General features: G+C 38.5%; 1 protein-coding gene across 2 annotated transcripts; it reads right to left on the reverse strand.

Moving 5' to 3' along the window:
- Positions 1 to 547: 547 nt before the first annotated feature.
- On the reverse strand, positions 548 to 11,855 carry LOC139315339 (alpha-1-antitrypsin-like). 2 transcript variants are annotated; one of them, XM_070941547.1, is made up of 5 exons: positions 11,829 to 11,855; positions 6,963 to 7,592; positions 4,900 to 5,167; positions 2,308 to 2,455; positions 548 to 810 (listed from the first exon to the last, which is right to left on the reverse strand). In XM_070941547.1, exons 2-5 carry the CDS (start codon positions 7,573 to 7,575, stop codon positions 619 to 621), a joined length of 1,221 nt encoding a protein of 406 aa, XP_070797648.1. In that variant the 5' UTR covers positions 7,576 to 7,592; positions 11,829 to 11,855; the 3' UTR covers positions 548 to 618. The 2 variants fall into 2 exon arrangements, with proteins under 2 accessions (XP_070797648.1, XP_070797640.1); XM_070941539.1 differs by lacking the exon at positions 11,829 to 11,855 and adding an exon at positions 11,274 to 11,334.
- Positions 11,856 to 13,384: the final 1,529 nt, after the last annotated feature.

Consider the following 13,384-nt stretch of genomic DNA (forward strand, 5'->3'; position numbering starts at 1 on the left):
TCCTAATATTACATTCAGATGGTATCCAGAAAAACAGTGGAAAAATCATTGCAATGTAATAGACTTATCAGGAGGCTTGGGGGAGTTAAACTCAGGTAGCTAGGGAGAGTTAAGAGCTTTCCACCTGGCTCAAACAAAAGAGTTGATTATCCAAAAAAAGATGTTCCAGATGTTGCTTTGTTAATGTAAGGGATCCAAGGAAGAGGATGAATAATTGAACAGCATATTTCTATTACTCTGTTCACAATTCATTATCTGAGAACCCAACTATATGCAAGTACCCTTTTCCCATATCTGTCATTGATGTTTGAAGACCCTACATGAAGACCTTATATAAAGACCAGAAGTGGGTTTTAGCAGGTTCTGACCAGTTCTGGAGAACTGGAAGCGGAAATTTTGAGTAGTTCGGAGAACTGGTAGTAAATATATATATATATTTGAAAAAAAATATATATTTCATATGATTTTATATATATTTCAAACAGGAACCAATAGGTTTGTTAACTTTCCTTTGCAAAAAAAACCACAATCCCAAATTTCTTTGAAATTCATGTTCCAATAATATTTTATTTTTGAACTGTATTTAAAATCCAATACACTCTGGGGTTTTGTTATTGTTTACAGCAGTGTTGGGTTTTTTATCTTGGCCACAAATAATGTCACATTGGCCTTTCCATCAAAAATGAAGAATAGAAAAGGATGGTTAAATCTATAGTCTGGAGGCAACGACATAGGAATTGCTTCTGCAGCAGTAGCTCCTGCTGCCTCAGCTCCAGTTTCATCAACTGTCACCACAGCTTTGTGGGTAACCTGAGAAGAAAGGAAGCAAAAGTTCAAAGTTTGGCGTAGAAAAAAATATTTCAGAAATGATGACAACTTGTTAGGCTGATCTGTGAGTTTGAACTACTAGGCCTACAGAACTTTCTCTGTATTGTTCCAATTTTAGCCCATGCGCTGCTGAAGTGAGTGCTGGATTCTCCTTAGGGAAGATTTTAAACCGGTGTTCTTCAAACGTAACAACTTCTGAAAGTTGAAGTCCACACATCTTAAAGTTGCCAACTTTAAAAAATGCTGGATTGAACCATTGTGAAAGGAAAGAGGTAAAATATAGTCATTCAAGGAAAGAAGGAGAGAATGTTATTGGAACCCAACAGTATTGCAGATTTTTAAGTAGTTTTTAAAGTTCCAAAAGTAAATATTGTTGGTCAATATTTTTGCTTAAACAATAACATGGGTCTATAACATGGGTCTCCAACCTTGGCAACTTTAAGACTTGTGGACTTCAAATCTTAAAGTTGCCAAGGTTGGAGACCCCTGGTCTATAACTAATGCCTGTTTTAATCAAATCACTTTCAACACCATCTTTCAAGTAGAGAAAGATCAGGGCAGAGCAATTTGCCATGGCCATCTTTGAAGCTTGGCATCCTCATGTACAGGTCAGAATTCGTGGGTCTAATGTTGTCCAGGGCTACTATTAGGCTTCCTCTAATTCAGCCACTGACAAACCAATGAAGATTAAAATAGCCATTCTACACTATTTTCAACTTCCAAAAACATTTTCCCCTGAGCCTCTTCAGACCCAGAACTGAGTTTCTTGCATTGTTAAATTGGATCTCCACAATTCTGTCTTCTGTCCTTTCAAGCAAAAGTTTTAGAAGTCTTTTGTGGTGTGCAAAATTATGTATTTCATCACCTGGAACTGTGTAGTGACCATGATCAATTTAATTCTCTGCAAATAAGGATAGGTCAGGCAAATCTGCTGTTTATTTATATTGTAGTTCATTTTTCGGTTCAGTTTCTTAGTCTAGCAAATCCTTTTGATAACCACAAGAGAAATAGATGGAATGCATCCAAACACACTGGATTTCTCCCCTTAGATATGTTGCAGTTGCTGCAATTCCTGTTCTATACACTTTGTTGTTGCCACTTTTTTTCTGTATATTTTTTAAAAAGTCAATTTCACTTTCCCTGCCATGTTCCTGGGATTTCCAGAGTAAAGACAGATGCATCTTTCTAAATTGGCCAACACTTTTCTTGAGGAGTTAGTTAGTTAGAAAAAAAGATGAGCATGAATAAGCTGCCATCTCAATCTTTATTCTTTTTGTAATGAGGAACAATTAGAAAGATAATCTGGTGCACGCATGTTGTTTACAAAACAGCAATTGGAAGGCAATTTTTTTTTTTTTGCAACGGTGAGACTTTTCATATACATCATTAACCATCATTAACATTGCTGCTGTGAAATATGCATTCATCTTGCTGAAAACCTGCCTGAAATGATGCAAACAATATAAAAGTTTTACTTACTTTAGACAGTTTCAAAGGGTGTCCGGTGACTCCAGTGAGATTGGCATGATCAGTAAAGATTTCAGTGATACCGATCTGGGAGAGGGGTTCCTTTAAGCTGTACGTGGCTGAAATACTAAACCTGGGGATGGAGACCCTTGCTGTACCCCTTCAGAAAGACAGAAAGGCATTTTCACTCTAGACATCACAAAGTTAAGAAGTACACCCAGTAATATTTACTAAAATCAGTAAAACAAACACAAACAGAACAGACATAACAAAGCCATCATTGTCATATGGAAGCTGGACTTTTAACAGAGAAATCCTTGGTATTAGTTGCTATCATAATAACCATTATGAATCTGTTTAAAATATTTGACTGGAACCAACAGGCATTGTTGTCAAAATAAATACCATACTTGATTGACTGACTGATTGAATGAATGAATTTATAGGCTGCTCGACCCTGTGTGATTCTAGGTGGCTTAAAACTAAACTAAAACATCAACCTATAAGAAGGTCAAGCAAACAAAATACCAAAAATAAATAAATTAATTAAAGAAAATCCATATCAGACAAAAATAAAACACAAATTTCATTTTCATTACATCAGTTACTTCCAACAAGCTTGAAGAACTTTCATCCGATAGCTAATACAGGTAGTCCTCGACTTGTAACAATTTGTTTAGTGACCATTCAAAATTACAACGGCACAGAAAAAAGTCACATGATTGTTTTCCACACTTATGGCCATTATAGCATCCCCATGGTCATGTGATCAAAATTCAGATGCTTGATAACTATCTCATATTTATGACACTTACCCTGTCCTGGAGTCATGTGATCACTTTTTGGGAACTTCTGACTAACAAATTTTATGGGGAAGTGAGATCCACTTAACAACCATGTTACTAACCTAACAACTGCAGTGATTCACTTAACAACTGTGGCAAAAAATGTCATGGAAAGTGGCAAAACTCAGCACTTCTCTTAGCAGAAGAAATTTTGGGCCCAATTGCAGTCGTAACTGCATTACAGGTAGGTACAGATTTTTGCTCGCACAATGTTACTCTTGTTCTGCTGTGCATTGTGGTCAGGCACAGAAATTTGGGTATATGTGCATTGGTAAGGAACTGTTCTTTTTAACCACTATTTATTACTATTTATTACTGTTGTATTTCCACTTTCACTGTCCAAGGTAGTTAGTATACCAGGCCGGTCTGTATTAGGATATGTCTGCTGATTGCCTAAAGCAGGGTCCCTAACACATGGGCCGTGACCCAGTACTAGACTGCAGCCCATTTGGAACTGAGCCGTGGAAGTGGTGGGCCAGTGCACGTACATGTGCAGCTCCCCTTGCGTGAGTGGTGGGCGAGCAGGTACACACAACTCCATTTGTACGAGCAGAGGGCATACGTGCCACTGCTTGCGCAAATGGAGCTGGGTGCACTTGCCCACCACTCATGCGGAATCATCCCCTCCCCCCCCTGCTGGTCCACAAAGCTTTTAGAAAGCTGGCCTAAAGAGATTTCTTGTGTGATCCCTCTCCCTCTGTCACAGTGTAGAAAGATTGCTTAAACAAGCAAAGGTGGTGGTGGGGGGAGTGATTTATAGTGATTGTCCTATGGTCATGTGATTGTCATTTGAAACCTTCACAGCCAGCTCCCAAAAAATAAAGTCAATGGGGAAGCTGGCAGGAGTCATAGTCATAAACTGACTAGATTAATAGCTGCAGTTGGAATTGATGAACTGATGTTACCGGTATAAATCAAGCACAGTCTGATGTTTTACTTTACAATAGCGTTGCTGGTCCAAATTATGATCAGTAAGTCAGTACTACCTCTAAGTGCTGAACTGCTGACTTGATTCAGATTGTTGTTTCAATCCAGTTTCAGGTGATCTATTTGATCTGGGAAAGGGAATTAATTTGCAGTGTCTGCATGGAATATCAAAATATACAAGATGGTAACCATATCAAGTGTCAAAGCCCCACAACTTTTCTAATGTGATGCCACACTCACCATCTTGCAGAACTTTACTTCTGTCTATGGCAGACCCAGATGTTGGCCTACCTGAGATTAATTAAGATACAGGAATAAAACTGAAGAGATTGCAAGAAACAAGCGGAGTATCAGACTATTGTGAAGGGATCAAACAGAACATTGTAAGGCCAAATGGGACTTGAGCAAATATATATTTCTATTTTTTATGTAGAGTAGATAGGGAGCCACTGCCCACTGCTTTGTTCGTGGTGTGAGGCTTCTGAGGTGGATTTGGCATCTCCTCACCAAAGTTCCCCCTTCTACCATCATTCAGTCCCCTAGGATACTCTTTCACCACTTAGAACAATGGTGCAGAATTTTCCACAGGGACATATCAATCTCTGAACAGCATGTCTGGAGCTTTTTTGCAAAGAGATGAAGTAACATGACACAAACAGGAAGGAAGAATAATTATTAATATGATTAAGAACTAATGAGCAAATCTTCCACTCTCATACATGGGGGACAATACCAAGAGATAAACCTTTAATGTATGGACACTAAATTGTTTTTAGTTATCCTTTAAGAATGTACTATGGAGAAATATAGAAGCAGTAAAAAGAAGTGTTACCTGTATGCATTTTTTGCCCATTTTTTCAGAGTATCTATTGACAGACTCTCATCCAATTCCTTCTCTTTTTTAGGATCAGGCAAAACAAAAAATGTGGTGGCTGTACCATTGTAGTCTAACTTCACTACTGTGCAAGACAGCTGCCTATCAAAATAGTATTTGAACCAACCCGTCCTATGCATCATTTGGACTTTGACAGTTGTGTTATGATCCACAAAGAAGTCCTCTTCCCTTGTGAACTCTGGCTCAAAAGGAGTCTTCCAGTTGCCTAAAGAGAACAAAAAAGACCCACAGTAATATTAAACTTGCTTGAGGTGAATTAGGTTCACCCTCAGGAAGATGCTGTGATCTTCTTTACTAAGGCAAAGAGGGGGTATAATTTAACTAGTAAGATGCTCTGGATTCACTTGCTTATGCTGACCAGCACTTGCAAAGCTGGGACTGATTTCTGCAAATTTGCAGCAAATGTTGCTTAGTCAGTGAAGCAATGCAGCTGCTGTATTGCTGTCAGAAGAAAATGGCCGTGTACCTTCTTACATGATACAGTTTACTTCAATCTTGGTTGAAGATAAAACACCCATTCTAAATTCTGCACAGCCCTATGGACTTATACTCTATTCAGATAGAGAGATGCAGGAGTAGGCTTCAGATCAGTGGTGGGTTGCTTCCGGTTCGCACTGGCTCGCAAGAACCGGTAGTAAAAATTTGTAGTAGTAGGTAATAACATTGGCTGGCCACCCCCCTGAACCGGTCCCTGGCCCAGTCGCCACTCGCTTACCCTGCCCACCTCATCAGAGGCTTTTAAAAAAAAAAACATTTAAAAACATTTTTTTCTGCAACCTCTTTGGCCGAAGAGGTTGTAGGAAAAAAAATGCCTTTAAAAGCCTCTGGTGATCCCAGCTGAGTTGCCTGATCGTCAGAGGCTTCTAAAAGCATTTTTTCCTGCAACCTCTTAAGGTTGTAGAAAAAATGCTTTTAAAAGTTTTTTTTAAAAAAGTTGGCCATGCCCACCCAGTCACATTAACCCCCCCATCAAGCCACGCCCACAAAATAAGCCATGCACACAGAACCAGTAGTAAAAATTTTTAGAACCCACCCCTGCTTCAGATCGTTTAGCAACAGGTTTGCTGCTCTGTTGCTGGGTCCAGAGGTCCTCCGGAGGCCAGAAACAGGCTCACTTCCCGAACTTCTGTTAGGACCGCTTTTTGCTCTCCCAGACCCTCCACCTGGCCCCTGCACTTACCTGGAATGATGAACAGGCTACGTGGAGAGTCCTGAGAGGGGTGGGGGAGGGGGAGGGGTGCGCGTGGCCAACCAGGGGTGGCATTTGGGGGTTCACTGAACCCTGGCAATCCTTGGCTAGACGATCGCCCGAATCCTGCCGAACCCCCGGGAGCCCACCCCTGGAGAGATGTGCAGCCTGTAATCTTATATCAAGCAGAATTATTTAGAACAGTCAGTCCATTTCTTTTTTTGTTGTTTTTAAACTCTGCAAGGGTGCATTTTAGTGGAATTTATAATCCAGTTTTATGAATAATCTACTAGTCTGAGATAATATCAGTTATGCCACTTTGGGTAAGACACCTTCCTCTTAGGTGCTTTTAAAAAACTGGAACCACCATTCCTAAAATAGTTTCACAGAAGTGAAAAACCATGTTATGTAGTTTCAAACAGTACATAGCTTCTGTTTCGTACAACCCCCAGTAGTGAAGTAGTTATATGAGAGCTAAAGAATATACTTAAATTTCTGTACTGGGCTAGTTTTTTAGTATATGTACTTTGCATTGATTAGAAATTATGTTTTCTTTTGTGGATTGGAGGAATTTCACCCCTCTTTCACTAAACTTAAAAAACTTTACAATGTCTCAAATAGCATATCTGAATATTTCCTTTAGTGAAGGAATCATCTCTTATCTCTTATAGAATTATCTCTTTTTGGACTTGCTGCTTGGCGCAAATCCACCCTTCTTTCACCAAACTCAAAAAGCTTTACTCTGTCGCAAATAGCATCTTTGCATATTTCCTTTAATGAAGGAACCATCCCTTTTCTCTATGAAGGTTACCTTTAAAGAACACGTAGTTTGTGAGAACAAAGGCTGTATCAGGGTCAAGATCCTTGACTAGTTCTGCAATTTTCCCATGTGTTTTTTCCTTTATATAATCATTGATCTGTTTTTCAGCTTCTCTTGGTTCCTGAAATTTTGTGGCTTGGATTTCTGCATCATAGAATTTCTTAATCTTATCTATAAATGTCTGCAATGGTTGTATATCTTCCTTTAAAAACAGGCCCTGTCCAATATCAATCTTGTAATCATTCTCTGACTGGTTGAGCAGATGGAGAAGTTCATGGACCCCATGGTGGATCTCATCTTCCTGAATGTATGTCAAGTTAAAATCAAGGCCATTTAAAATCTCTGCATGGGTTTTTGATTTTGTCCCTAATAACAGAACTGAAAGCAATGTAAAAATGCTGCAGGGTGAGAAAACAATATTCTCTTCATGTGATCTTGCAGCCAGTATTTTGTAGAATTCAGTTGCAAGATGAACAATATTGTGCTGGAGCTTGATAGAAGCTTTGGTGTCATGATGATCATGGTGATGATCGACATCATGGTGGCCGTGGCTGACGAGGGAAAACACTATTAAGGCCAAAGACAGATGAATGATTCTGTTCATCTTGCCGATAATTTATTCTGCAAGGGAAAATGGCGATAAAGAAGAGGGATTTTATTTTATTATAAACTGTGTTTGTAAAGCACCTTTTTCAGTTACAGTTTTATGGGTATTTTGGCTTCTAGCTGAAAGTCAGCATGAAAGGATGTTGAAGAAAAATTGTTTTTTTTCCAAGTCAAGAATGTTTATGCCCTACTTATTTCAAACCCATGTCATGTTATAGTCATGACCATTTTTAATACATTTTTGAGCTAATTATGTGTAACCAATCTGTAGTACAATATATACCTAGCTACTTGTAGGAGGAATTAAAGGTGAAGGCTACCATATATATATTGGTAGCATCCAGCATTCAAACATATAAATAATCCATGTTGACTCTGGAAAAACCATATCCTTTCTGTATATTAAGAATAACAACCATAAGCACGTCCTCTCACAATGACATGCAAATACATCTTTGGTAAATGTCTGTGGCAGGGGTGAAATCCAGCAGGTTCTGACAGTTTCTGGAGAACCGGTAGTGGAAATTTTGAGCAGTTCAGAGAACCGGTTGTGAAAACTTTGAGTAGTTTGGAGAAACGGCAAATACCACCTCTGGCTGGCCCCAGAGTGGGGTGGGAATGGGGATTTTGCAGTATCCTTCCCCTGGAGTGGGTGGCCATAGTCACCAAGCCACACCACACCACACCCACCAAGCCATGCCCACAGAACCAGTAGTAAAAAAAATTTGGATTTCACCAGTGGTCTTTGAAGATTCTCAATCATCCAGGTCATGGTTGTCCCAAAAGTGCTTTTCCAAAGGCAACTGGCCTTCTTTGTTTTTTCCCTTGAAAACTTTTTGTTTTTCATCCAAGAAGCTTCTTCACAACAAAATACTTTCAAGGAGAAAACCAAGCAAGGCCAATTGCCTTTTGAAAAAAGCACCTTTGGGACATCAGTAAGGTCTTGAGATTCATTCATTTTGGGTTAGGAGAGTCTGAATTTGTTGTAATACTTGTAGATTGGGCTCAATTTTTAAAAACCTGCCTTCATTTTTTTTTTAAAAAAACTTCTACTGGTAATAGAATGTAAACCTTATATTTAATCGTTATAAGATTTGTTACCAATAAAATATGGAATGCTCAGTACAACAGGACCAGTATTCACATTGCGGCAGATTTGAGTGACGAATAGAATTTTAACAACCTGATATCATATCTGTGGTTGGTTTTTGTTTTTTTTTTGTTTTTTTAAGGAAATACTCCCTTTTTTTTTCTTTTAATGGACTTCTTTAAAAGTTCAAGATCATTCAAGGATTTTTTTTTTAATTTTAATCCTAAAGAGGACAATTACATTTAGAGGAAAAGCACCTTTTAGATCAATGAGATTAAATTCCAGGCACCACTTAGTCAGCAGTGATCAGAACACATATTCGATTCAAGAGAAATGGCAGTTGGCCACCTGGACAAAGCCCTGACCTTTTCTGATGAATGCTGCGTATGGGCACCCATACTTTGTGAGTGCGTCTCACAAATTTATCAGATGCTGAATCTACACCTATATTTAGTTCACTCATGTACCTTACAAATAGGTGATGAGAGAGAAGGCCTGAGTTTCAACTCCAAATGAAAGGGCCTATACAGTTGCCATTCTGTATGCAAACCTGTTCTCCTTATTACCTTTCTGTATCTTACTTTTATTATTTTATTTTATTTTATTTTATTTTATTTTATTTTATTTTATTTTATTTTATTTTATTTTATTTTATTTTATTTTATTTTATTATTATTTGTCAAGCATATATAAGGTAACAGGTAAAAGTATAAACATAATTTGAATACATGAAAAGAGTAAGAGTAAAAAAATAAAAAGGAATATTAGGACAGGGATGATAGGCATGCCGGAGCACTTATGCAGGTCCCTTACAGACTTCTTAGGAATGGGATGAGGTCAACAGTAGACAGCTTAAGGTTAAATTTTGGGGGTTTGGGGAAGAAACCACAGTGTCAGGTAGTGCATTCCAGGCATTGACCACTCTGTTACTTTATCTTGCCTTGTCGCTAACCTTTTTGCTGTCGCGTGCCAAACGTCGGGGGAGCGTGGGAGGGGGTCAACGCATGTGCATGCCCACACCCATAATTCAATCCCCCTTATGCCCCGCCCCCTGCGCATATGCATGCGCCCCCCCCCACGGTCTCTCCGCTTTTGGCACGTGATGGCTCAGTGGGCCCGGTAGGCCCATTTTTTGCCCTCCCCAGGCTCCAGAGGCTTTCTTGGAGCCTTGGGAGGGTGAAAACGGCCTTCCCCACTCCCTGGAGGCCCCCCGGAGACCAGAAATGGCCCGTTTCTTGACTTCTGGTGGGCACATGCACACTGGAGCTGAGCTAGGGCAAAGCTCACGTGCCCACAGATATGGCTCCACATGCCACCTGTGGCACATGTGCCAAAGGTTCGCCATCACGGCCCTAGGGTGTGAAAATCTGTTTCACCCTCCCTGAGCTCCCTCCCTTTTATTTTTTAGCCCTTGGGGATTTCTCCAAAATTTAGCATGTGATTGCTGAAAATCAAAAGAGTTGTTTTCCACAGTTTTGAGGTAGATAATGCAAAAAAATGAGAAGGGGGAGAACTTGACTTGGAAAGAAAATCTTATAATATACCTAAAGTAAAACTTCCTGCCTTGCAAAAAAAGGTGTCTTGCTTTCTACGAATTGCTAGGACTACAAGTTTATCTCAGCTCATGGAAAGGTTTAATGGCAGGCTGGAATAGGAAAGGGGTTCATTTTAGCACTGGTTCTCTCTGAGGAAGCCCACACAAAACCAGCCATTGGTCGCCTGCCCCTCACTTTAACTTTACATGTTGCAGAGTACTTTAGACCAGAGATGGGCAACTATGGCAACTTAGCTATATTTAATTTAATTTAATTAATTTAATTAATCATATTTCTATGCCGCCCAACTCCCAAGGGACTTTTGGGAGCATAGGTATGATAGCTCAGGAATTATGGGAGTGGAAGTCCACAGCTCATTAAGTTGCCATAGTTGTCTACCCCTGCTTTAGACTCTGTATTTATATTTTGCCAAATGAAAATGGTTTTCTTCTCCTGTCTTCTTAACTATAATTTAAAGTTTTATGTAAAATCTTTTAATATGTAAATGCATCTGTTCTACTCTTTATTGACAATTAATATATAAAGTTCTACACTTCTTTGTTGTTAATGTAGACTTATGATGTAAAATGTATTAAATAAATATTTATTTTCTCTGCCACTTTCCCATGTAAATAATTAGTTAATCTGCATTACTCTACATATATCAGTTCAGAGGTTAAATTTATATTACAATGAAAATTGCATTGGGGTTTTTTTTTTTGTATCCTGAGAGACTCTCTCTCTCTCTCACACACGCACACACATTCTCCACATATACCCCATATAACGATTTATGCAAATTTGAAATCTATTTGCTCTTTTTCTTGCTTCTTTTTAAATAATATTTTCTTTTCAGTTATTGCACATATTTATTGTAGTGAAATGGTATAAGCAATTAAAATGCTATTTTATAGAATTCTAAATATAGAAATACAAACTATAAGCATGATTACTACACTTATAACATTAGAAGTCTCTTCAAACTTATAAACTTTGTAAACTACATGAAAAGACAAACAAGCTTTATGCAGTGACTTTAAACCCGCACCTGCACCCCATGAGGTTACTCACTGTATATATGGAGAACTTTCATGCATTCAGTAGGTCTTTTGTCATTTTTCTTCTGCTATTTATACACATCAGATTGCAGAATAGTGTGGAAATACTCACTTAAGCATTAACCAAATGGATTATCTCATGTTATTTTATTACTTTCACATTAAGTTAAACTAAGATTAGAGATCTTCCCAAATTCACTTAGTGCTCATTCTTACACTGAAACAACACAACACAATAATGTATTTCTATATTATTTCATATTTGAAAGGCCTCAATAAAGATGTAAACATTTATTAACAGAGTCCCCATTAAACATGGAGCTGATGGCAAGACAATTTTACGTAATTTAATAATTACACAAGCAACGAAAGCTCCGTTGACCAGAAAGAAAGAGATTCTAGGCAAATTGACTTAGTCTTTCCAGTCTGATTAGATCATATTTTAAAAGAAGGACACTTTGAATGCACTTTAAAAAACCCTGATAACAATATATAAATCAATTCCGCTTTGCAAGCCACAATACTTTTCATTTTAATTTTAAATTAAATGCAGATGCTTCTATCTTACCTGCAGGACAGTAACTTTTTTCCCTTTCTGAAGCCTGAAAAAGGAAACAAGTTACAACATTAAGTGGAACGGTGAGGTAAATATTTGCTATTCCAAAGTGTAGCTCCATAATTTTGTCTGTTGCAGATTAACTGGATGACAAACAGGGATGCCTTTGTTTTGCCACAGAACAGAGTTAAAGACGAAATAACCAGATTCCAGTAAGTAGGGTCTCTTGAGTAGCTGGATTTAAAATTAAAGAAATAAACAATCATAAACAGAAGGATACTTGTCATATTAAAGGGCTGTTCACAAACTCTAATTGATATTTATTTATTTATTTATTTATTAGATTTTTATATCGCCCCCTCTCCCGAAGGACTCGGGGCGGTGAACAGCCAAAATTAAAAAACATACAATATAAACATTAAAATACGTTTAAAACAGAATTAAATCCAAAATGGCTCCCCAATTTAAAACGCCTTACCCATGCCCCTATAAATAAGACGAATTTAAAATTTAAAAATTTAAAATTTCCACATTTAAAAAGGGGGAAGATTTAGGCCAATATTAATCAATCATTGATTGCATTGTACCAAGTGCTGCAGGGGTGAAATCCAGCAGGTTCTGACAGGTTCTGGAGAACCAGTAGCGGAAATTTTGAGCAGTTCGGAGAACCAGTAGTAGAAATTTTGAGTAGTTCAGAGAACCGGCAAATTCCACCTTTGGCTGGCCCCAGAGTGGGGTGGGAATGGGGATTTTGCAGTACCCTTCCTCTGGAGTGGGGAGGGAATGGAAATTTTGCAGTATCCTTCCCCTGCCATGCCCACAAAGCCACGCCCACAGAACCGGTAGTAAAAAAAAATGGATTTCACCACTGAAGTGCTGCCCTTACTATATCCCTCCTAATTAAGAAAACAGCACTGTTTCTTCTTTGTTTTTCAAATGCTGAGTGGGCTTCTGACTGAAATTGTGTACTTTCAATCCATTTCAATGCACCGATGCCAAGATGTCAATATTTATATATTTGTTAAATTCATTTGCTGCCTATCTGGCTAAGAGGCTACTCTAGGTGGCAATATATAGTTGTTCCATTTCCTCTTTTGCTGTGCTGAGCTTTCCTGTGTTCAATGTTTCTTATGTTTCAGATTCCCACCGTAATTCTGTCTTTGTAGCTTCAAATTTTCTTTCAATGTATGGAAACATCAGCAACTAAACATCCCAAAGATTTTTACCTAGTCACATCCTAAACACCATTAGTACTCCAAATATCCTCATCAATTATTCAATAGGATGTTGAATGCCATCCATTCTGAGACTGCCATCATGGAGCAGGGATTAATACTAGACAAACCATCAGATAGAAAAAAAAATACTCTAATCAAGGAAAAGGAGGAATCCAGTGGTGAAATCCAATTTTTTTTACTACTGATTCTGTGGGCGTGGCTTGGTGGGCATGGTGTGGCTTGGTGGGAGTGGCTTGGTGGGCATGTCAGAGGAAGGATACTGCAAAATCTCCATTCCCACCCTATTCTGGGGCCAGCCAGAGGTGGAATTTGCCGGTTCTCTGAACTACT

The sequence above is a fragment of the Pituophis catenifer genome, unplaced genomic scaffold (assembly GCF_029215685.1).
Source record: "Pituophis catenifer annectens isolate HBS135680 unplaced genomic scaffold, rPitCat1.0.hap2 SCAF_1, whole genome shotgun sequence".
Classification (NCBI taxonomy): Eukaryota; Metazoa; Chordata; class Lepidosauria; order Squamata; family Colubridae; genus Pituophis; species Pituophis catenifer.

Bases quoted from the DNA above. Each gene is read 5' to 3' on its own strand.
- LOC139315339 (XM_070941547.1), bottom strand. From the start codon at position 7,575: ATGAACAGAATCATTCATCTGTCTTTGGCCTTAATAGTGTTTTCCCTC. The intron at 2,456-4,899 runs GTAACACTTCTT...GTCTTTCTGAAG, and splicing joins TGGGCAAAAAATGCATACAG to GGGTACAGCAAGGGTCTCCA. The intron at 811-2,307 runs GTAAGTAAAACT...CTTTCTTCTCAG, and splicing joins ACCCTTTGAAACTGTCTAAA to GTTACCCACAAAGCTGTGGT.